This window comes from Carya illinoinensis, chromosome 7 (assembly GCF_018687715.1).
Source record: "Carya illinoinensis cultivar Pawnee chromosome 7, C.illinoinensisPawnee_v1, whole genome shotgun sequence".
NCBI classification, from domain to species: domain Eukaryota; kingdom Viridiplantae; phylum Streptophyta; class Magnoliopsida; order Fagales; family Juglandaceae; genus Carya; species Carya illinoinensis.
Window position 1 is genome coordinate 6,254,354 of NC_056758.1, and position 20,840 is coordinate 6,275,193.

At 35.6% G+C, this 20,840-nt stretch overlaps 3 protein-coding genes and 1 long non-coding RNA gene across 10 annotated transcripts in view; all 4 read right to left on the minus strand.

Annotated features, from left to right (window-relative positions):
* LOC122315536 overlaps positions 1 to 15,620 on the minus strand; it is a 109,424-nt gene extending 93,804 nt beyond the window's left edge. Inside the window, exons 1-6 of one of the 5 annotated variants that reach the window (XM_043131498.1) lie at positions 15,215 to 15,620; positions 15,018 to 15,127; positions 14,798 to 14,934; positions 13,092 to 13,241; positions 12,732 to 12,964; positions 12,563 to 12,635 (exon numbers count right to left, since the gene is read on the minus strand). In XM_043131498.1, the coding sequence (XP_042987432.1) occupies positions 12,563 to 12,635; positions 12,732 to 12,964; positions 13,092 to 13,224 (439 nt within the window). In that variant the 5' untranslated portion in view covers positions 13,225 to 13,241; positions 14,798 to 14,934; positions 15,018 to 15,127; positions 15,215 to 15,620. Of the gene's footprint in view, positions 1 to 12,562; positions 12,636 to 12,731; positions 12,965 to 13,091; positions 13,242 to 14,797; positions 14,935 to 15,017 lie in introns of all 5 variants that reach the window. The other 4 variants (XM_043131496.1, XM_043131497.1, XM_043131499.1 and 1 more) reach the window with 4 other exon arrangements.
* LOC122315537 (receptor-like protein 13) lies at positions 1,330 to 7,602 on the minus strand. Its single transcript, XM_043131505.1, has 8 exons — positions 7,065 to 7,602; positions 6,530 to 6,688; positions 5,766 to 5,939; positions 5,598 to 5,672; positions 5,199 to 5,363; positions 4,172 to 4,327; positions 3,912 to 4,058; positions 1,330 to 3,721 (listed from the first exon to the last, which is right to left on the minus strand). Exons 1-8 carry the CDS (start codon positions 7,522 to 7,524, stop codon positions 2,706 to 2,708), a joined length of 2,352 nt encoding a protein of 783 aa, XP_042987439.1. The 5' UTR covers positions 7,525 to 7,602; the 3' UTR covers positions 1,330 to 2,705.
* LOC122315544 (elongator complex protein 4-like) lies at positions 8,244 to 11,677 on the minus strand. Its single transcript, XM_043131521.1, has 5 exons — positions 11,606 to 11,677; positions 11,129 to 11,207; positions 10,760 to 10,919; positions 10,583 to 10,674; positions 8,244 to 8,599 (listed from the first exon to the last, which is right to left on the minus strand). The coding sequence occupies exons 3-5, from the start codon at positions 10,908 to 10,910 to the stop codon at positions 8,429 to 8,431; spliced, it is 414 nt and encodes a 137-aa protein (XP_042987455.1). The 5' UTR covers positions 10,911 to 10,919; positions 11,129 to 11,207; positions 11,606 to 11,677; the 3' UTR covers positions 8,244 to 8,428.
* Positions 15,621 to 16,233: 613 nt separating the features above from the next.
* Positions 16,234 to 18,896, minus strand: LOC122315545. 3 transcript variants are annotated; one of them, XR_006244048.1, is made up of 4 exons: positions 18,657 to 18,896; positions 18,351 to 18,565; positions 17,200 to 17,296; positions 16,234 to 16,570 (listed from the first exon to the last, which is right to left on the minus strand). It is a non-coding gene; the product is annotated as an uncharacterized LOC122315545 (long non-coding RNA). The 3 variants fall into 3 exon arrangements; XR_006244049.1 differs by having other exon boundaries at positions 18,351 to 18,558; positions 18,657 to 18,895; XR_006244047.1 differs by having other exon boundaries at positions 18,351 to 18,773.
* Between the last annotated feature and the right edge of the window lie 1,944 nt (positions 18,897 to 20,840).

The following is a 20,840-nucleotide window of genomic DNA, read 5'->3' on the forward strand; positions in this document are numbered from 1 at the left end:
CTGCCATGATCCTCTCAAGAATATCTCCCATGAGACTCTCTAGCATTTCTCCTTTCCATTCCATAATTTTTTGCACTATGTAGAATAGCAGAACTTACTCATCCTTGACTTATGTAATATCTATATAGATCAATACAAGATACACACAATGTGTGGACTTTTTTTTTTTTTGAATTATTTTCTTACAGGTACATCCATCTATAATAAGCCTTCCTCAACAACGGCGAGTGTCCTATGCACTATCAATAAAGTTGTGAGTTGCAAAAGGTTTAGAGTGAGGTTTCGTGTAGAGAAACATGAGAGGTGGACAGATTATGCAAAGCTTACATGTTTACGAGCATTCTTCCGTCTTAGTTAAAGGGTATAACCAAGCAATAGATTACCTTTCCCTTAGATCGAATTGGTGGAAAGCAAAATTCGAATGCTTGGTGGGCGAACGTGTTGCGGGGAATTTCGAGAAATCTAACTAAAGTGTAGCTCAACATACCAAGCCAGGCTCATGGCAAGCGGGGAAGTGCATTTTTGCACTAGATCTTAGGACTTTGAGACACTTCCAGGCACTTGCTCAGAGGACTCGGGGAACCTATTTCTGATTGTTAGGTCAAAAGGCATGGGAAAATATACTTTCCGAGCTTTAGGTCGGAATCTACAGCACTTGCTCACCTAAATCGTGCCTGTGAAGTAACTCGCCCATTTAATACTTTATCCATCCTATTTCATTGGTCGCCCTACTCTTTGCATGGTTACTTGTTGCTTGCCCAAATTACCACTTGCTCGCCCAAAGATAGTTAAATCCAATTTTTTTCAAATTTTCTCTCAAGTAATTGTGATCCAAGGTCGTGGCTCTCTGATGCAGGAGGTTCGGGTTTGACGATGTTAAGCTAGTAGATTTCACGTTGATGGTATTGGATTGCCTTGAGAAGCAGATCAGCACAAATTTTGTAGGAAATGGTGAAGATTCCTCTTATTAGAGTAATATTGCGCATGCGTCAGTATTTTGAATTTAACTACATCACTTCGGTTACAATTTACAAAACTTTAGCCACAATTGGAGATTGTTGTACAGTGAATATTAATGAAACTTATGGTAGTTACTTTCTTCTGATGTGCATGCTAATAAGGACACTACTTGCCTAACGCTTTTTAAAAATATAGTTTAAAATAGTTCTAGTCATGATCCTCCTACTGATAAGAAGTCATAAAAACACATATAAGAATTAACCACTTAGTCGCCCAACCATTACATTTAAAAAAAAAAAAATACAAAATTGAAAGATGCTTGTCCTCACTAATAAAAATAGCAATACAAGACAAGCATAGGAAATAAAATTCAATTAAAAACCAATCTTCTATAGAAAAAGGGGAATTGAGTTCCTTGATTCATAATATTAGAGCACAACAACCATTATTGATAATCAAATACATATGCAAGAACACAACTGGCTATCATCACTGCCTTTAAAGATGTCCATGTAACCAGGAGATATCTAATGTCGATATAGTCGATTTGCCAACCTTTTAAGGGGTATCAAAACTGTAAAATAACCCCAGTACATGAGATCCTCAATCAAATTGAAGCACCTTTGCCTCCAATAAGGATTAATATAAAGGATACTAACTACCAACAAAAAGAAAATAAGGTAAGATACTAAGAAGCTTGCAAAAAAGACTACATGATCTACTTCATACCATTTTCTCTCACTATCTTTTGAAGGCTTTTTTGGTTTTGGATTTGACTTATTTGCTGTGGTGCAGCCATTCTCCAATGGTGGTCCGCAAAGAAATGGATTTCCCACGTAGCTACTCTTCTCAAAAGTCCCAAATTGATATTTCATATCAGGAACCCTACCAGATAAATTATTGTATGCAACACTGAATGTTCCCATAAAATTCAAATCAATCAATGTTGAGGGAATTTCTCCACTCAAACTATTGTGAGAAAGGTCCAAACTTTCTATCGATGCCAAACTTGAAAATGTCTCAGGAATCAAACCTGTCAGTTGATTGTAAGATAAGTTTAGTGAACGAATTGAAGATAGTTGTCCTAGTTCCACTGGGATTCCACCTGTTAGTTTGTTGCATGACAAATCTAATCCAGACATGTAATCAAGGATGCCACCTTTGTAGGAGTTAGACCTGTACTTCGTTACAAACTGAACCTCAATATCTGTTCTCATATATGATGATTCATAGGCACTATGAGGATATTTCTCTAGAAGACCTTCATATATTGAAATTGCTTTATCGTGCAGTGTCTCAAGAATATAACTTCTTGAAAAGACAAGATCAATAACATTTATCTTCCCAAAGGTAATATTGTGAAAACAATGTGGTATAGCCCCAGAAAAGGAGTTCCTTGAAAAATCCATTATGCCTATTTTCTTTAGCAAACATACTTGGTTTGGAATCATACCACAAAAATTGTTGCCTCCCAACAAAAGTATTCTTAAGTTAGAAAATGTACTGATTTCAATAGGAATGGTGCCGGAAAGGTTGTTTTCTCTAACATCCAATGCCACAAGAGAATATGAGTTAAAAAGAGCTTTTGGTATAGATCCTGTAAGCTTGTTCCCTTGCAAAAGTATAGTAGAAAGTTCATCCAAACAAGAAGGTATAGGTCCTGAAAGTGAGTTATGAGAAAGATCTATTGAAGAAGTTGAATGTAATCCACATGGAATGTGACCCTCAAAAAAATTATTACTCATCTAAAGAGCTCCCCCACGTTTTGTCATGTTTCCTATCCAACTGGGAATTGTACCTGACATGTTGTTGTTCCCAATATCAAACAGATAAATCCGATCAAGAGTTGATAATACGCTAGATAGAGTACCTGTGAACTGATTGTTGTTCAATTGAAGCATTGATAAGGCTGACAACTTGAAATGCTTCGAGAAGATTTCACCCTGAAAGTTGTTATTGCATAAATTCAAAATAATCATGGTGGTACATTTGGAAACCAATTCCGTTGGCACCTTCCCCGAGAATCTATTAAAGGACAAATCCAATACTTCCAAATAACTCATGTCACCAACTGAGGATGGAAGATCACCTTCCAAATGATTTTGAGAAATATTTAGAACTCCTAAATTTGGCATTATCTTTCCAATATTTTCTTGAAGTCGCCCATCTAAGTGATTTCCTGAGACATCGATCAAATAAACATTAATATGGTTCTCTGGTTGTAAATAAAATCGACCCTCAAAAGAATTATTTCTAAGATTTAGCTTTTGTATCCTTGTATTGTTTTCCAACAACCACAAGGGGAAGCTTCCTTTCAACTTGTTGTGAGAGAAATCAACTTCTTCCAAACTGTGCTGATCAAAGAGAAACTTGGGGATATTTCCAGTTAGCTTGTTCAGATTACAATTCTGCAATGCTAGGACCGTTAACTGAAATAATGGGGTCCAACCCAATGGATTTTCAGTTTCAATCACAAGTTTGCTGTTGTCACTCATAATTCGAACCACCTTAAGCTTGGAATGATTAGCGAATGAGCTGAATGAGAATAGACCCTCAAAAAGATTATGACTAAGATCAATATACTCAATCGTTGTGGGATTCAAGCTGGCTACCAGAGATGAAGACAAGTCTCCAATGAAACGATTACCAGATATATCCAACACTCTTAGTGATGATATATTGTTTATGCATCGAGGCAGGATACCTTCAAAGTCATTGTAAGAAATATCAAACTCTTCAAGTTTCTTCAATCTGCACAAATCTGTCATAAGAAATAAAATTAGTAGGAGGTGCAAATTGGCCAGTTCCCTCACTCCTTTTAACAAATCAATTTTTTTGTATAAAATTAGTAGGAGGTGCAACAATTAGCACCTATCTTTAACTTGTTGATCTCACATTCAATCCTAATGAATTAATTGAAGATGGGTGATTAATTTGTTTTTTGTACTCACCTTGAGTAGGGAAATCTCCATTGAAATGATTGCCAGATAACGATATAGCCTTCGCTGAAGATAGTGCCTCAATATATGGAGAAATACTCCCATTCAAGGGATTTACACTCATATCCAGAATCTCCAGCCTACTTAAATTTGCCAAATCTACCAAGGGATGTGAAGACAGAAAGTGTGAAAAAAAAAAAATAGACAGAAAGCTATTTCTTAATTGAAGCATCTAAAAAAAATACTCAAGTTAATTAAATTCCCATATATACCTTCGATAGAAAGAGGCCCTTTGATTCCGTTATGTCTTAGGTTCAGAGACTTGAGGGCTGGGAGGGCGCCCAAAACTCCTAAAATTTGATTCCCGAAGAAATTGTAGCTTAAATCTAAGTGCTTTAGCTTGCTCAGTTTAGACAAAGCATGGAATTCTGAAGAAAAAAAAATATATCGATTGTTAAATTCAATAACACAATAATATCCTTTTAGTTCTGCTGCATGGGTTTCCTTATTTCACTAAGATTAATTTTAATTAGTTTGTTTCACAAGAGGGGCTTATCCTGCCATACAGAATTAGCAAAATAATCATAAAAACAAAACGTATATTAAGTAGCTAACAATATTTAAACTTGATGTGAAGTTTTGGGTAGATCAACCATTAGTAGCACACCCTCGTCCTTTTGTGAAGTTTTGTAAGGGTGAAATTGGAATATGGGAATCTATGCAGAGTGATCATCTATTGTGGTAATTCTAATATATATGATATATAATATTCAAGCTTATTGGTAGAAGTTGCCAGAAAAATTAATGTTATTGTCAATATTAAGAACCTGATTAGAACCAAATTAAAGTTATTTGATTCTCATAATAATCAAGATATGTACATGATCTCATTTCACCCAATCCCTCATTCTCCTCCTAATCTTCTCTATTTCTTTTTTTCCTCTATCACAATGTAACCACAAAAAGGATAACAAGATTGTTGAGGATACTTTGTCTTAATCTAAGGCTTGCCATAAATGTCAAATAACTATTGATATGTAATTATTTCATACAAATTGTAATTCAATATAAATGGAAAATACTCACCACTTTACAAGTCTGGTGGTTTCATCAAACCTTCTCAAAGATAATCAAAATCAAAATAAATGCTAATAATATTGGTATATAATTTTGATAATTAAGATTAATTCAACTTGACATAAGATTTCTTCATGATATATATTCTTGACCAAAAAAATGCTATTTCTTAATTGATGAAGCATCTAAAAAAACTTAAGTTAATTAAATGCACATATATACCTTTGATAGAAAGATGCCCTTCCATATGATAGAAAGAGGATCCTAGGTTCAGAGACTCAAGGGCTGGAAGCTCGGCGCCCAAAACTCTGAAAATTTGCTTCCCGAAGAAATTGAAACTTAAATCTAAGTGCTTTAGCTTGCTCAGTTTAGACAAACCATGGAATTCTGAAGAAAAAAAAATATATCAATTGTTAAATTCAATAACACAATAATATCGTTTTAGTTCTGCTGCATGGATTTCCTTATTTCACTAAGATTAATTTTAATTAGTTTGTTTCATAAGAGGGGCTTATCGTGCCAGTACTTATATCACTACTAAAAACATGAAAGATATTTGTAATTGGAAATTTTGAAATTCCGAAAGGTAGTCTACCTCATCAAGTAGTCATAATTAATTACCTTCGGGTGTTAAGCCGTCCGTGAGACTGTTGTAACTTAAATCCAACCTCTCCAAGTTTTCAAACGCCGATAATTCTGCACAAAATAAAACATAGAAAATAAAACAGGATGTAATATGGGAATTGACTGCAAATTCTATAAATTAATAAAACATATCAACAGGCGTGCCTTGGGCAGGTAAAGGTCCTTGCATCCCAAATCCAGTAAGACACGCAAGATTCAGATTCCTAAGGGATGATGATTTGACTGCAGTACTCAATGACGATATGGCGCTCCAGCTGAAATTAGTCCAACTAATATCTAATGTCTCCAGGTTCTCTAACCTTGACAAGCTTTTAGAACCTGTACTTGTACATGATATTTCGTAAAATGAAAAAGCAAATATGCAGTCATCGGTAGTACTTACAAGAAAAGTAGTATTTCACAATTTGAACTTTAGTTTTGGGCAAAACTTTGTAATCCTAAGTACTCATGTAAATGGATTTGGTAAAATATCTAAAGTAGAAATAAGAAATGATGGATTAAGATCTGATTAAATTCTTGCTCAAACTTAAAGGACTCGGGTGGGAGAGAGATGGAAATATAAAGTGGGCCCTACACCATAAATTATTGCTGCCCGATGTATACGGATATTAATAAATGGTATAGGACCTATTTGATATGTCTTTCTTTCTTCTACTTGAGGTCTTCAAATACGACTTTATAAAATCTTTTTTACAGAGAGAAATGATTTGTACAGTTTTAAGATATTCAAACTCTGCATATTTTTTTTTTTTAAAAAAATGAACAAATTTAAATTTCAAAATAAACATGCAAAACTTGCATACTTTAAAATTATATCTGCTATTACTCTTTTATAGAAAGATTGTTGTATCTTAAAAAAGAAAATCCAAAGGATAATCAGAAATCTATATACAAAGAAGATTGAATACCTGCAGCTGTTGTCCAATTTCCCAAATGAGAATTATCCGCAAGAACCAACGTGGTAAGGGATGAAAGCTGAGTTAGGGATGGTAAAATGCTATCTTCAAAGAAATTATAAGCGAGGTTCAATACCTCCAAACTTCTCAATACAGCTAGCCTTTCAAAACCTGCAAGAAGATTATTGGAAGTGTACTGTAGGAAAGAAAGTAAAGAGAAAGGAAGGCTGTAAGGACTGAACACAAGAAAAATGCACCAAATATGGGACCTATATAAGATCACAAATATCTCTTCCTTGTTCTTCCTTATTTGACGCGTGGCCTTTTGCTCACCTTGTTTATTTTTTCTTTTTAATTTCATTGTATCAAAATTAAGAATTTGGATACCACATGGTTATTTTATAGTCATTTCTACCACTTACGGACACAACCCTCATATATATATATATTTGTTTAATTTGTTGGGAGAGAAATTAGGATATATGCATGGGGTGGGGGTTTTCTTGTAGTGTGAAAGTTGAAGCAGCAGACAAATTAAAAACCAAACCTTCATTAGCTATGCAACCACCAATTTCATTGCAGGACAAATCAAGACTTGTTAGCTTCTTGAAAGGCTGAAACAGGGAAACATTTAGCAACCAAATATTCTCCTTACGAATTGTGGATATTGGATAGAAGAAACCATCTGTACGAGGATAGTACTGTTGCTTCATATCATGGAGCGAGAGTTCAATGACATGACCCGTGGTGGAGTTGCACGAGATTCCCTCCCAACCACAGCAGTCACTGTTTATTTGATCTGTGTCTTCAATCCAGGAGGAAAGACGATTGCCAATGTGATAATGGGATTTCAAAAATGCCTTCAGTCGTAATAGACCAATCCTCTCTTCCTCCAAGCAACCTTTGTGCTCATGGATTTGCACAAAAATTACTAACGCCCACATCAAACACTTCACCAATGACCATGGCCTCCTAACTGGAAAACATTGCCGCACACCTAGATTCATGATTTCTTGTTAATTAATCAGCTTATTTTTCATTGGGCATAAAATAATCACTTTTATTTTCTCTCTTTTTCTATTGATATATATAATAATTCATTGGGAAGGCTTTTAAAAAGGAAAAATATCTCACATAGTGAGAGCATTAAATTCTAGACCGCGTGAAAGACTTCATATTTCCACATTGACTTGGACTAATATATACACTCATGAGAGCATTAACTTGGTCTAGATAGTGAGAGCATTAACTAAACCGCGTGAAAGACTTCATATTTCCACATTGTCTTGGACTAACATATACACTTATGAGAGCATTAACTTGGTCTAGATAGTGAGAGCATTAACTAAACCGCGTGTAAGACTTCATATTTCCACATTGACTTGGACTAATATATACAACCATTAGAGCATTAACTTGGTCTAACTTGGTCTAGATGGTGAGAGCATTAACATCTAAACCGCCTGAAAGACTTTATATTTCCACGTTGACTTGGACTAACATATACACCCACATCTTACTCCGTAGAAACCTGCAAAATGCCTTAATATCCACGTTTAATTCTCATGTACTGTCGGTTTCAGTTTAGAATATTTAGAAATTCAGGTTCATTTTCTGTCAAATTAGCTTATACAGTCCCGGATCTTGATAATTGCAAAAAGAAACGCTAGGGGTTAATTTTTGTAGTGGAGAGGTTCATAAAACAATAAATAAATAAATTATGCAATGGTCATCAAAATAATTAGGAGCACACTATAAGCAAATGAAAGAATACAATACAACTAGTTTTAAGGATATATTTGCTTCGTTGAACACTGAAGGACATTGGTAGCACAGATCAGCATTCTCGAAGTAACTTAAATAAGTAGAATTGTTTAATGGTGTTAGGGACCAGTGAGATCATGTTAGGACCTAGAAATCAAGGTGGGTCCTAGTCTTTGAAGAAGAGGAACAACTTGCAGAAGTGCCATATGAGTTCCCAGATGCACCGTCAATTGGGGCTTGATTCAGACATTCTAAAACTAAGAACCTCCGCTTTTGCAACTTTATCGAGAATGTTGTTGCGTCAAGAATCACAGGGACCTGACCACAAGTTTGAACCAACAAGGTATATAAGGGTAAATAACAATATCCAAAAGATAACTAGCAGACAGGAAATTATGCTGTAGTTTTTCCAGGAAAATAATTTTCTGATTGGGCTGGTTTTTTTATCAATCATTACTAGAAAACAAAAAATTAAAGGCCTAAAACAAGAAAGTTCAAGAACATTAGCAACAATGATGGACAAATATCATCTATTCAGTTCAAGAGATTTGATCAAGCATACCACAGCAGAAATCAATGACGAGCTATATTAATATACATACATACATATATATATACTAGTTAAGAAATCAATGGCTATTTTCTTGCGATGCTCGGAATTGTCGAGCAATGTGTCGGTCAGAATGGTCTTGCTTGGTCATCCTAAGCAAGGTTTATTTTCTTCCTATACTGGGAATTACCAAGTTATGTGTCGATGGGTTTGGACGTGCTTAGTGATCCCAAGTAAGTTTATTTTCTTGCAACGAGCGTAATTTCCAAGCAATGTATCATTCATATTGGCCTTGCTCGATGATCCCGAGCAAGGACTAACTTCTTGCGCAATGTATCAGTTAGACTGTGCAAGGCATGAATGTCCAGGTGAAAATGTTGCTACATTTTTTATATGGGAAAATATAATCTTTAAAATGCATATTAATTAGAAATAATCATTAAGACTGAGAATAATAGAGAAAAATAATAATTGTTAATATGATAATGAACTAAATAATGTGAGTGTTTTAGAGCTTTGTCAATTCTAAAAAATAATTATTAAATCGGTAGTAGCAAAGATAGCAAACCAAGGATAGATATGTTAATCCAAACATAGTTTCTGAACAAGTCAAGTCTAGAGGCATATATACATCCATTGTAAAGTGTAGTGTTTGTTACCTACGGGCATTTATTTGTTTTACACATGATTAGGCTATTAAGAAGATAGTTATTTTGTTTTATAGAAATAGAATTTGTTTTGTTCATAAAATTGATCTTCCCAACTCATGTATAGTTTTCTTTTACTGCAAGGCTCATGCGTATGTCTACATTGTTTGTATATATGAAGATCATCATGAAAGTTGAATGTTTTGAACTAAATTAATGAAAATGTAAAATAAAAAGAAACAATAATAGAATGGTAGTTTGACATTCTTTACCACAGTAACCCTTATGATTGGACCACAATTTTGTAGTTGTTAACGGACAGAAAAATTATTAGATGGTCTTACTGGTTTTATTCCTAAAATCAATCGCACATGAACCTAATCCTAAGCGCGTCATAGCACAAGGGGATGACCAAATTTACCTAAAATTTGCCCAAAAGAAATTTCAGGGTTAAAACTGTAATTTACAAGATACAATAAAATTTAATTAAGGAAAAATAGACAGAAAGAAAAAGATGGAAAAAAAAAAAAAAAAACAAGCACTAATCATATAAATGAAAACCTTGGTAATTTTGCCTGCCAAATAAAAAATATTTTAGAACCTCATGGACAAAAATGTAGCCCATCAAACACAAACCTCAAAGACAAATAGGTACTTCTGCCAATCAAACAGATTAGAACCTCAAGGACAAAGAGGTATTTGTGCTTACCAAACACAAATCTGAAGGACAAAAGATAACTTTTGCATCAAACACAAACTACTAACAAACCTCAAGGATAAAAAGGTAATTTTGCATCAAACACACTATTAACAAATAAAAGGACAAAAAGGTAATTTTTCCATCATACAAAATCCACTATTCACGTGTGGATAGATGCTTTTATACTTAGAGTAGATATATGACAACTAAGACAATGCTATAGGCTACTGCAATATATACAACTAGACATGCATTTGATTCAGAGATCACAAAGCTCAAGAGGCTGCTGAACACATAGGATTGCAGGTATGTGTGCGTGAGAATCAAATTAATAGTAGAAGAATTCGATGCAAGTAGTGCTACCGCCTATATAAATATTTGGAAGAAACGTGTCTTTGTGGTACCTGTGTATTAACGCATGCTACTTTGTGTACATTCAAAAGACCGACCATGTCTTGATAACCAGTGAGGAGGTTTGCCAATTCCTTGTCCTCGTCTGTAAGAAGCACCCTCTTCAAAAAAATTTTGACATGTAACTAATTATAGTAGTTTAAAAGAATTCATGAAATCTGCCATCCAAACTGGGATTGCTCTGACAGACAGCAAAGTGTCTGCCATGTGCTGCCATCGTTTAGAGACTGATGGCAAAAGAAGGGAAGGTGGAAATGTCACAACAGCAACTGCATTAGAAGACCGGATCATGCTTCTCAGAGATCTGATAAAAGAAAGCATATCCCATTCCTGTAATGGCATCATGTTAACAGAAGTATACTGATACTCAGCAATTTAAATTCCAAATCAAAATAAGTCGAAAAGAACAGACTTGAAAAGTGACCACAATTTTCTAGGGGATAACAAAACGTGTTTATCAAGTTTAGCAGTACGTCAAGCAAATGAAATATAAGAGAATTTTAAAGTAGAGCTTACCAGCAAAATATAACTATACTTACCAAATTGGAATATTCGCATTGTGGAGCACAAAACGACTGAATGGCAATACGACCAGCGGAGGCGATGCTGCCATCATTTCTTGAATGCCATGCAAAGGTAGAAATTCCATGTGAGAATTGAGGTTGAGGATTAAAAAGGCAATGCAAATTAGTAGGAGCCACTCAAGTTGTAGGTTTTAAAAAACTATTTTTATGTCAAGCCATGGGTTTTTGTCAAAGAAACTAAATTTAAGACCGACAAAAAACAAAAAAATGTGGGAGCTTTAATGTATTCGTTAAATAGCTCAAAGACAGATGAACATAACCTGACAACCAAAATACATAAAAGAAAACATAAGTTTTATTTGGCAGCAAGGTTAAATAATTTTTGAAGTCATAGGAGCTATAAACATGGTTGCAAGAGCAAATGTTCGTATACAACCTATTATATAACATCAAGAATGCCGCTATCTATCACAGGATACAAGAGGTTTATACCACTGAACAAGATCTGAGCTCAGAATCCACAATGAAATTGTGCCAATGGAGTCAAATGTCACAATCATTTCAGTATCTGCATTCTAAAACAAATACCACTCTTTAATTTAGAACGCACAAGAACAATTTTCATATAGAAGTCCTGTCTAGCTATAGAAACTTATGGCGTGAAAATTTCTATTAACAAACTTCGTTTCAAGGTACTCGACCCCACCCCTAATATTGAAGTCCTCCCGTCTAGATATATCGATATATAAGATGCCAAAAGTTCTATCACTAGACTTTGTCTGAATTGTTTCAGGGTATTTGGTCAGGCTACCATTTTCAATTGAGAGAGAGAGAGAGAGGGTGTGTATTTTTCCCGCAAAGAGGAGAACAAATTCTAATCAAAATTAGCACAAGAAGCCAAACTAGTGTAATGGATCTGGAAAGCCAAACTTAAAAGTAGAATTCTGATGATGAAAGTATATGGCAGTACCTAGGAAATTGAGTGAAAAATGTAGCACAACGGTCATGAAGAGCAACAAGATCTGAATTATGTAGAATGCTGACACAATCTATATGCTGACCACTTAGAAAGTGCCTTTCTAGAGGCTTCCGCAGGTCAAAGTCATTGCAGTACTCATGCTTACCACCTGCATGACAATAAGCTAATGAGATCTTACACACTGAGAAACTTGTAAACTTGTTCCAAGTATTAACTAACAACAAGATTCAATCATAATGGACCGATTCAATTGTGATGCCCCCACCACCAACAAATTTTTTTTTATATAGGTAAAAAAAAATTGTTTTTCGTTAGGCTGTTTATGCTGAGGAATATAGATAGCAACAATTAAAACTTCCTGCCCGGGAGGTAGATATATTTTTATACCGGAACGGCTAAATATAAGCAGTAGTGGCACATTTGAAGTATAAATAAAATAAAAGAAAAAGAATTGTTATTGACAAGCTTACCTCTAGTATTATCAACAGTCTGCTGATGTTCACCAAAGTACTTCTTATATTGCCAAGCAATCCTCAAACCCTCCTGCAAGTTGTGCAAACACAGAAATCAAGATTTTTTGGTCACCCAAGTCAGAAACACATAAATAAACAAATGAAGTAAATGGAAGAAGCAGAGCACCTGTTCAGGATCGTCATCACGAGACTTATCTTTATCAACTTTGCATGACCTTGGACTAGGTAAAGTGCCCAGAAATCCTTTTGGGTCTTTGGATGGACTGGCATACAGAAGGGGTTGCTTGTGAACAAGTCCTTGAGACATAAAGTTCCTCAACAAAAGCATGTGATGAGGTGCTTCTGCATCTTCCATCACCATGACTAGGCTTCCCAAAGCAAACCCACCACCTAAAATCTCTACAAATAAGACAATAAATCAAAAAACTCCTGAGATGCAGACTGCACAAGTAATTGTTAAAGCCATGATGATATCATTGTGTACAATACTTTGATCCTGACAAAGTTGATAAATGTAGAGAATTACTGTCAAGGTCTGGTATTCCAGATGAGATAAAGACCGTGCCATTGGCACCATACTTGAGCCCGGGCATATTAGACAAGGGTACAGCTGTGAGGTTGCAAGAGAAGCTGCTTGTTCGAGACTTGCTTGTAGCCATGACTACATTAAAACGCTCTACAACATTTGAATGTGCAAAATTAGAACAGAAGTAATTCAACAGCAAAGCTCACTGATAGCTATTGTTTTCATTAGAGTAGCCATCTCCGGATTTCCAACAATACGAGTATAGACTCCAACGTTAAAGGGAGAAGCTTTGTAACATGTAAAACTCATTTATTCCAAAAAAATATGTTCCTCCACAGAGACATAAATAAACTTCTCCAACATATAAAATAAAAGAAAACCCCACAAAGTCTCAGATAATGCAACATTATCCCAAAATACTATTCAAAAGTAAAGTAACTAATTTCCTAAATAAAATCCTTCAATAGTCTCTGACACCCTTTGGCACTTATTTCAAATCACATTGTCACCAGAGTGACTGCACTCAGAACAGAGGCCACTACTATGACCTGAGGCAGGGTCAGAGGCCATTATTGTTACCCGTGGCAGGGTCGAAAGCGACTATTGTTACCCGTGGTGAGGTCGGAAACCACTGTTATTACCCGTGGCAGGGCCAAAGGCCACTATTATAGCCTATGGCAGTGTCCATAACCAAACCACAACAGAATCTTATGCCTCAGGGCTTGCCTATGCAATATCATATCATAACAGAATACTGACCAGATAAATATCATATAATCATATAAAGTTTTCAGACTTCATATTCACATTTTATGCAGTAGAGAAATAGAGAGTACAAAAAATTGTTCACGTCTACAGCAGTCGTTATAAAACATCACAATTAAATGTTTAGATACAAAGACTAGTTCAGAAAATAACCAAGGTTGTTTTCATAACAAAATATGCAAGTTCTTCACAAAATTAACTTCAATCAGTTTCAGGCAAGATCTAGCATAGGAGCACCGCTTACTTAACTTTGCAATATGCTATCTAAGCTTTGAACTTGAACAGAACCAGTATCACAACCCAATCCAAAAAAATATCACAAACATTAATAACTCATACTAGTACAAGAACAACCTAACAAAATTCTATAACCCGAATGATAGCTCAATAAGAGCCAACATCCACTCCTTTAACCAATTACAATTAATCTCGGCACTCCAAACATCCACCCTAAATTTCCGACTACCAAAGACATACACTACCAAGTTCTCTGTTTCATTTCAGCACAACCATAGAAAATGGCCCAACAGAATCATTCTCCCTCTATTGGGTACCCTTCAACTTAACAGTAACAAAACCAACAGCACATTCAATTCCACTACCCTCCAAGAATAGTCTATTTTATGTGTGAGATGAGATAGAAATAATTTTAGATAAAAGTTGAAAATTAAATAAAATATTATTAGAATATTATTAAATAATTTTAGTTAAAAGTTGAAAACTAAATAAAATATTATTATAATATTATTTTTAATATTATTATTATTTTTGGATTTTGAAATATTTGAATTGTTTATTATATTTAATGTAAAAATTTAAAAATATTGTAACGATGAGAATAAATAAATAAAACGAAACATTCACACTATCCAAATGGGCCATTAATTAACAAACCCAAATTAACCACATTTGAAATGACAAGTACACGGTAAAGGGGATACCTCACCAGGCTTGAAGCGGTGTTCGACTGGACTCGGCGATGGAAACTCACGAATTGAATGGTGCCGTGTTCCTGGACTTGTGGTGCTGCAGCCTCCATTGGTTGCGGTGGCAGGCTTACCAAAGAGGGAGAGAGTTACTGAGAAAGAGAGCCGAAACGGTATGCACAAAGAGAGAGGGAGACAGAGACAGAGACAGAGAGACAAGGATTGAGAGACTTACAGGCGGTTTCGTACGAAGTCGTCAGTGGCGGAGGAGATGGGCGTCGTGGAGGGGTCACGCAGGCTCCGATGGCATTCGTTGGACACCGCGGTCAGCCTAATACCGAGACACTGTGAGACGCCGACAGAGAATTAGAGCGAGAGAGAGAGAGAGAGAGAGAAACGGCTAGAGAGTGAACGAGATGGAGATGTAGTAACTAGCCGGTGTCGGAAACCGAGAGCGGCGTCGCTGAACGTTCCACAATGAGCGAAGGTGCAGATTAGAGAAAGAGAAGGAGAGTGTCGGACTAGGGAAACAGAGGCTTGGTTGCGGCGGAGCTTTGTGGCGCACGGCGGTGCAGCGGAGCTTCACGATGTCGGTGATCGAACTGTAGATAGCGCCGCGGTATAAATCGACACGGACAGCGTGGAGCTGGGAACGGCGGCGAGCGGAAATCACAAAGAAGCGAGGGAAACGGGCAGAGAGAGAGAAAGTGTGAGAGAGAGAGGCGTGGGGGTGTCTGGCAGTCTGCACTGGTGGAGAGAAAAGAGGGAGAGACGTTGGGCCGTGGCTGAGGAAGAGACTCGAGAGAGGGTTGAAGAGTGTAAGCCTCAAATGACGTCGTCTTGTGTCTTTTTGTTTTGGAAAAATATACACAGCAGCCTCACACTTTTTCACACCATTGAAAAATGTGAATTTACTATTTTACCCTCTTCTGTTTTAAACTTCAAAAATGATGGTGTGTTAGAGCATCCTCATCCGCATCCTCATCCTCATCCCTATAATTTAACTCAAAATCACCTTTCCTCAAATTTATCCTTAAATTTTATTCATCTTCTAAAAACCTCTCACATCCCATTCCCCATCCCTATCTCTATTTTATTAAATAATATTTCTCTATTCTTTTTTTATTACTTTTTTCTCTCTCTTCCATTTACAATTTTAACTACTAACTCTTTCGTCTTATTATCTTCTTTTCATTTTCACTTCCTAGTAAAAAAATACTACGAATCAGAAGCATTTTCACTTTTAGTGCCAATCAGAAGCAAAATAAACTAAGAGATATCCTAAACTCCAATGGATAAACGTACTAGTCACAGCTGAGTCCGAAAGCATTTTGATCTTTACGTATCAAACAATGAAAAACATAAAATTAAGCACGTGATGAATTGAAGTTTCAATCACGTTTAGAAGGATGACAGAATTAAAATGAAAATGACAGGAAGAAGTCCAAACATCCACAAAGCAGCGAGATTTTCATCATTGTTTCTATATCAAAAACAAACCTAGTAATTTTAATCTCCAGCATTTCATCCGAAACCAAATAGAATATTTTCATCTATATACATTTCATCCGCAACAAAACAGAACACAAAAGGAAAACAAATCGTTAAGCCTTGGCACTGTCAGTCGTGAAGAATTAAAACAGTTCTTGACACTGTCAGAAACCATGAGTTAAGCCACATGCCCTCAACTGTCTTGCTTGACTCCCCTCCCTTTTCATTGAACACAGCGAGCTTTTTCTTCCTGTCCCATCCCAAGTGATTTCTGGGCCTTTCCAATGCCTTCTGGATCTGCAATGCAATGATTTTCATAAACTGTTGCAGCATACTTAAAATTAATAATATGGAATAAGAAAATGTCAAGGGCTTGATCACAAGACCTAATCCTTCAGACTTTCAATGAACTTGTGTGCAATTATGAGACCAACATTAGCTCCCTTTTTAAAGGATAATAACCAAAATTTTGGTTTGGAAGTAACCTCAACAAATTCTGAGCTTAAAAGTTTGATGAGATAAGGTACCTTGAGTGTACATTGAAGATCTCTGCACTAGTTCATTTTACGTCTTATTAGCTAATTCTTTTATTATATATTTATGTGTGTGAGAGAGAGAGAGAGAACCATCTACCTGAATTTATACTTCAGTCCTTCAAACAGATGTCATTAAAAATAATTATATTACTTCCACATGCATACTTGTTATGATGCAGAAATACCAAAAGTACATAACTCTAGGTGCAGTGAAAGATAACAGATTAGGCCAGAGGGTGGGGGAAACATAAATGGTAAATTTTTGTAACTGAAAAGGAAAAATAATAATAAGAATCCTTGGAACTAAAAGGTTGAAAATGTTGTATTGTACAAGATAAATTAAACTATTTCCATCTTACTACTAAGAAATGCACATGGAAATCCACTTACCAAAGAACTGCATGAAAATGGGCGTGAAGAAGCTCAAGTTGCGGGAGATATTATAGGCCATGGTAGGTGGAAGAGGTTTCACAACAGGTTGAAGAAACTGTATAAACAAGAGTATTTCATGTCAAACTGAAGTAAGAACATATTCAGGCACAAACCTATTTAAAGAAAGCAGATGGAAATGATGAGTAAAATATTATCAATCACCAAGCAAAAAGAAATGCGTAAAGCTGCATACTTCAAGCAGCTAGCCCCTGAAAAGCTATAAAGTATCAATTGATAGAAAAACATAACATAAAATGTTTAGACTACATAAGAAGTAATTGATATATATATATATATCCTATGGACATGCCTTTACTCACTGAGGAAGTTAATGGCTTTCCCAATCAAATTCAGTGATCTAAATCGTGGAAGACAAAAAATGCACCAACCTCACCGCATGCTTCTATAACAAGATTAAGTTGAATTAACCATTTAGAGTATCAAAAAAATATTCTGCCTGAAGAGACACAAAAGTGCATCATTTCTAAAATCAAATTGAATGCAGGAAAAGCAACACATTTTATGACTTCAGAACATGATAAGATCATGGCTTAACAATGAACCTCGTCTAAATCTTTACAGATGACAGACCCTTAATGTAATATAACTAACAAGCATTCTACCCTGTAAGTTTAAGATTTCTGCTGCCCTCTGGAAAGCACAAAATGGCCAGTTCCTAAAAGAAAAACCAGCAAAGCTCTAGGGATTAGCATTCGCATGAAAGGAGGAAAAAAAAAAAAAAAAACCAATCGAGGTGAGTATCGAGAATTCAGAGTTATCCCAGTATTGATTGTTCATATTTAGCTTATATTTAAAAATAATGAAGTATGAACTACATAGTCTGCAGAAAGGTCTCTTATGATAAAAAGACATCTACTTTCAGCAGCGGCAAGCAAGTAATCAATAGTCTATGAATTCGGTAAAATAAGATACCCATTTTCAAGCAAGTAATCAAGAACTCTTTCGATTGTGTAGGCAAATAGATATAACATCCTTTGACAACCGCACGAAGTACCCGAATTTATTAATAAATTCCAACACAAAAGCAACTATCAAAGAGATATCTAATAATGGAATCACTAAAAAAAAAAGAGATATCTAATAATTACGCTGAAAGATGTAACAGAGCTGGGGGTCAATCTTGACAAGGGAATCATCATCTTTGAGGTCGTGGCGTTTGGACTTGTCGTTCTTTCTTCGAGGGACGCGCATCACCGATTCGACTCGAGGCTACTTCGTGACTTTGAGCTTTACATCCCGAAACTCCTCGACAGCCTCCTCTTTGCCCCTCCATGGTGCCGACGACATCAACTCCCTCTTCGCCCTCCCCAATATTGTATTGAGATTTATTATCACAAACTATCGATCTGAGAAGAGAGAAAATAAACGATGTAAAAGAATTGAGAATCACTTACAGGAGAAGAGAGGTGCTCGTTGGTGCTGCGTTGCGAGGGAGGGAAGGGAGAAGAAGGCGCGCGACGAAGGAGAGAATCGTTGGGGCAGGAGCGATGGGGATGTACAGTCGTTCCCCATATATGGGAAACTTCTGTAGCACCCCTATACTTCATCCCCATTTTAGGGATTGGGATGGGGGGAGGTTTTTCATGAAAACCTTAAAAGTTTCCCTAAATTATAGGGATGGGGGGCGGATGCAGAACGGGATGCGAGTGCTCTTAGGTGTGAGGCTGCTGTGTAGCAGTTCTCTTTTGTTTTTATTTTTATTTTTTTTTTGTCTAGGCGGGCTGGGTTAAACATTTGGGCTTGAGTCTATGACTGTTTATCCAGGTTCCGGATCGGAAATCTGGATATATCCGGACCGGAACTCGGGTTTTAAATCTGGGCTGGATTTAGGCCCGAATATACCCGGTTTTAGATCAGGCCGAAATCTAGGTGAATCCGGGTTTCAAAAACCCAGAAATCTGGGTACCGGGTTGTACCCGGATTTTTTATTAAAAAAAAAAAATCTGTTTTTGAGGCTTTTTTTTTTTCAAAAATGTTGCAAAGCATAATTTTCTTATATTTATTTTTAAAATTAAGAAAATGTATTAAATCATATTTTTTTTTATGTGAAATCATATTTATAAAAGCTTATATTATGTGAAAAGCTTTTCTAAATCATTAAAAAGCATAATACTAACATTTTCCAAAATAATAAAAATATATTAAAATGAAAAAATAAAATGCATGCAAACCTACATATTACATTATTTTGTTATTTACACATTGCATTACAAAATATAAAATTACAAAATATGAATTACAAAATCATTAGCATGGTCTTCTATCAATGATTTAATCACCAAGTAACTACTTCAAGTGATCTGATTGGAAGAGAGCCTGCAAAAAATAAAAGTTTTGAATACTTGAAAAAGCTCAACAAAATTATCAGAGTTTCACTGGGGCAAAAGAAAAGTAAATGGCAAACTTACTCTTGAACAGAAAGAACAGTTCTAATGTTCTAATGCACCAGCCCAGTTTCAAAGCAAAATGTTCTAATGACTTCCCTTTCTCTCAATACTCCTTTCTAAGGGAATATCAATTCTGCTTTCATATGAAATGAAAAGCATTCTTTTCCAGACTTACTGCTCCTTAATTTAGTTTTTTGTTCTATCATTTCTAATGCAGATCATAGAATTTTTTTTACATAATTGCATGCATACTTCAGGAATTTACATCACTACCTACATCTATATCGAGAAATATCAAAATAGGGCAAACTGACTTTTTCACATATATAAAAAATGTTTTATAAGAATTTGTTTTGATAAGTAATAAGAGATTTTATTCCCAAGATTTTATAAGAATTCACAGATATAAAAATAAAACCCAAAGCTATAAATTGGTCGTAATTATATAAAATCCTAGCCCACTCCCCATGTGTAGTTGAATCTATTTTTTTTTTTTTCAAGGGTCAAAAGTAGTTTACAGCTTGGAGCAATAGTTGACGTCAAATGGGAATGAGTTAGAATTTGGGAAGTAAAATATTAAAAAATTCAACTTCTCCCTTTGTGTTTTTCACTCTTTTTTATTTCTAATTTTGGGTTGTTGGGGGTTGGGGGGTATTCCTGCAGCTTTTCGTTACTTACCTTCTCCTCAATGTAGTTCAGGCAACCATCATTAGGTACAAAAGCTGCAATCTTTTTTCCATTCTTGATCAACTGAACACGAGCACATTTTCTGATAGCAAAGTTTGGCTGCTTAGCCTCAATGCCACTGCATCGACCAATATTAAATATTTACTTCCCACGGTGAGTTGATGCCACTTGCAGAAAATATTTCATGAAACAAGAGAAAGACAGTAAAAATAATCTCACATCTTTTCTAGGACAATGCCTTTTGCATGGGATGATCCAGCAAATGGTTTTTTCCACTCATTTCTCAGGTGGGACTTCTTATATGACTTGTCAGCCCACCTCTGCCTTCTACGATGGGATTTGAGCTTACGACCAGCTCCCATTCCACGAGTCTTCCTGCATAACACAGACATTTTTATTTTGAGAAGCAAAAAAAAACCTTTATTAATACAAATGAAATCAGTGTGATGCCCATGTACATGGAGTATACAAAAGAAAACACCTAAATATATTCACAATACATGC

Excerpts from the sequence above, each read along its gene's own strand:
- LOC122315544 (XM_043131521.1), bottom strand. The coding sequence starts at position 10,910 with ATGCTTTCTTTTATCAGATCTCTGAGAAGCATGATCCGGTCTTCTAAT. Across the intron at positions 10,675-10,759 it reads GTCTGTCAGAGCAATCCCAG|ACGAGGACAAGGAATTGGCA; the intron begins TTTGGATGGCAG and ends TGCTTCTTACAG. Across the intron at positions 8,600-10,582 it reads TAGCATGCGTTAATACACAG|GTCCCTGTGATTCTTGACGC; the intron begins GTACCACAAAGA and ends ACTTGTGGTCAG.
- LOC122315537 (XM_043131505.1), bottom strand. The coding sequence starts at position 7,524 with ATGAATCTAGGTGTGCGGCAATGTTTTCCAGTTAGGAGGCCATGGTCA. Across the intron at positions 5,364-5,597 it reads GGACGGCTTAACACCCGAAG|AATTCCATGGTTTGTCTAAA; the intron begins GTAATTAATTAT and ends TTTTTTCTTCAG. Across the intron at positions 4,059-4,171 it reads AGGGCCTCTTTCTATCGAAG|ATTTGGCAAATTTAAGTAGG; the intron begins GTATATATGGGA and ends ATCCCTTGGTAG.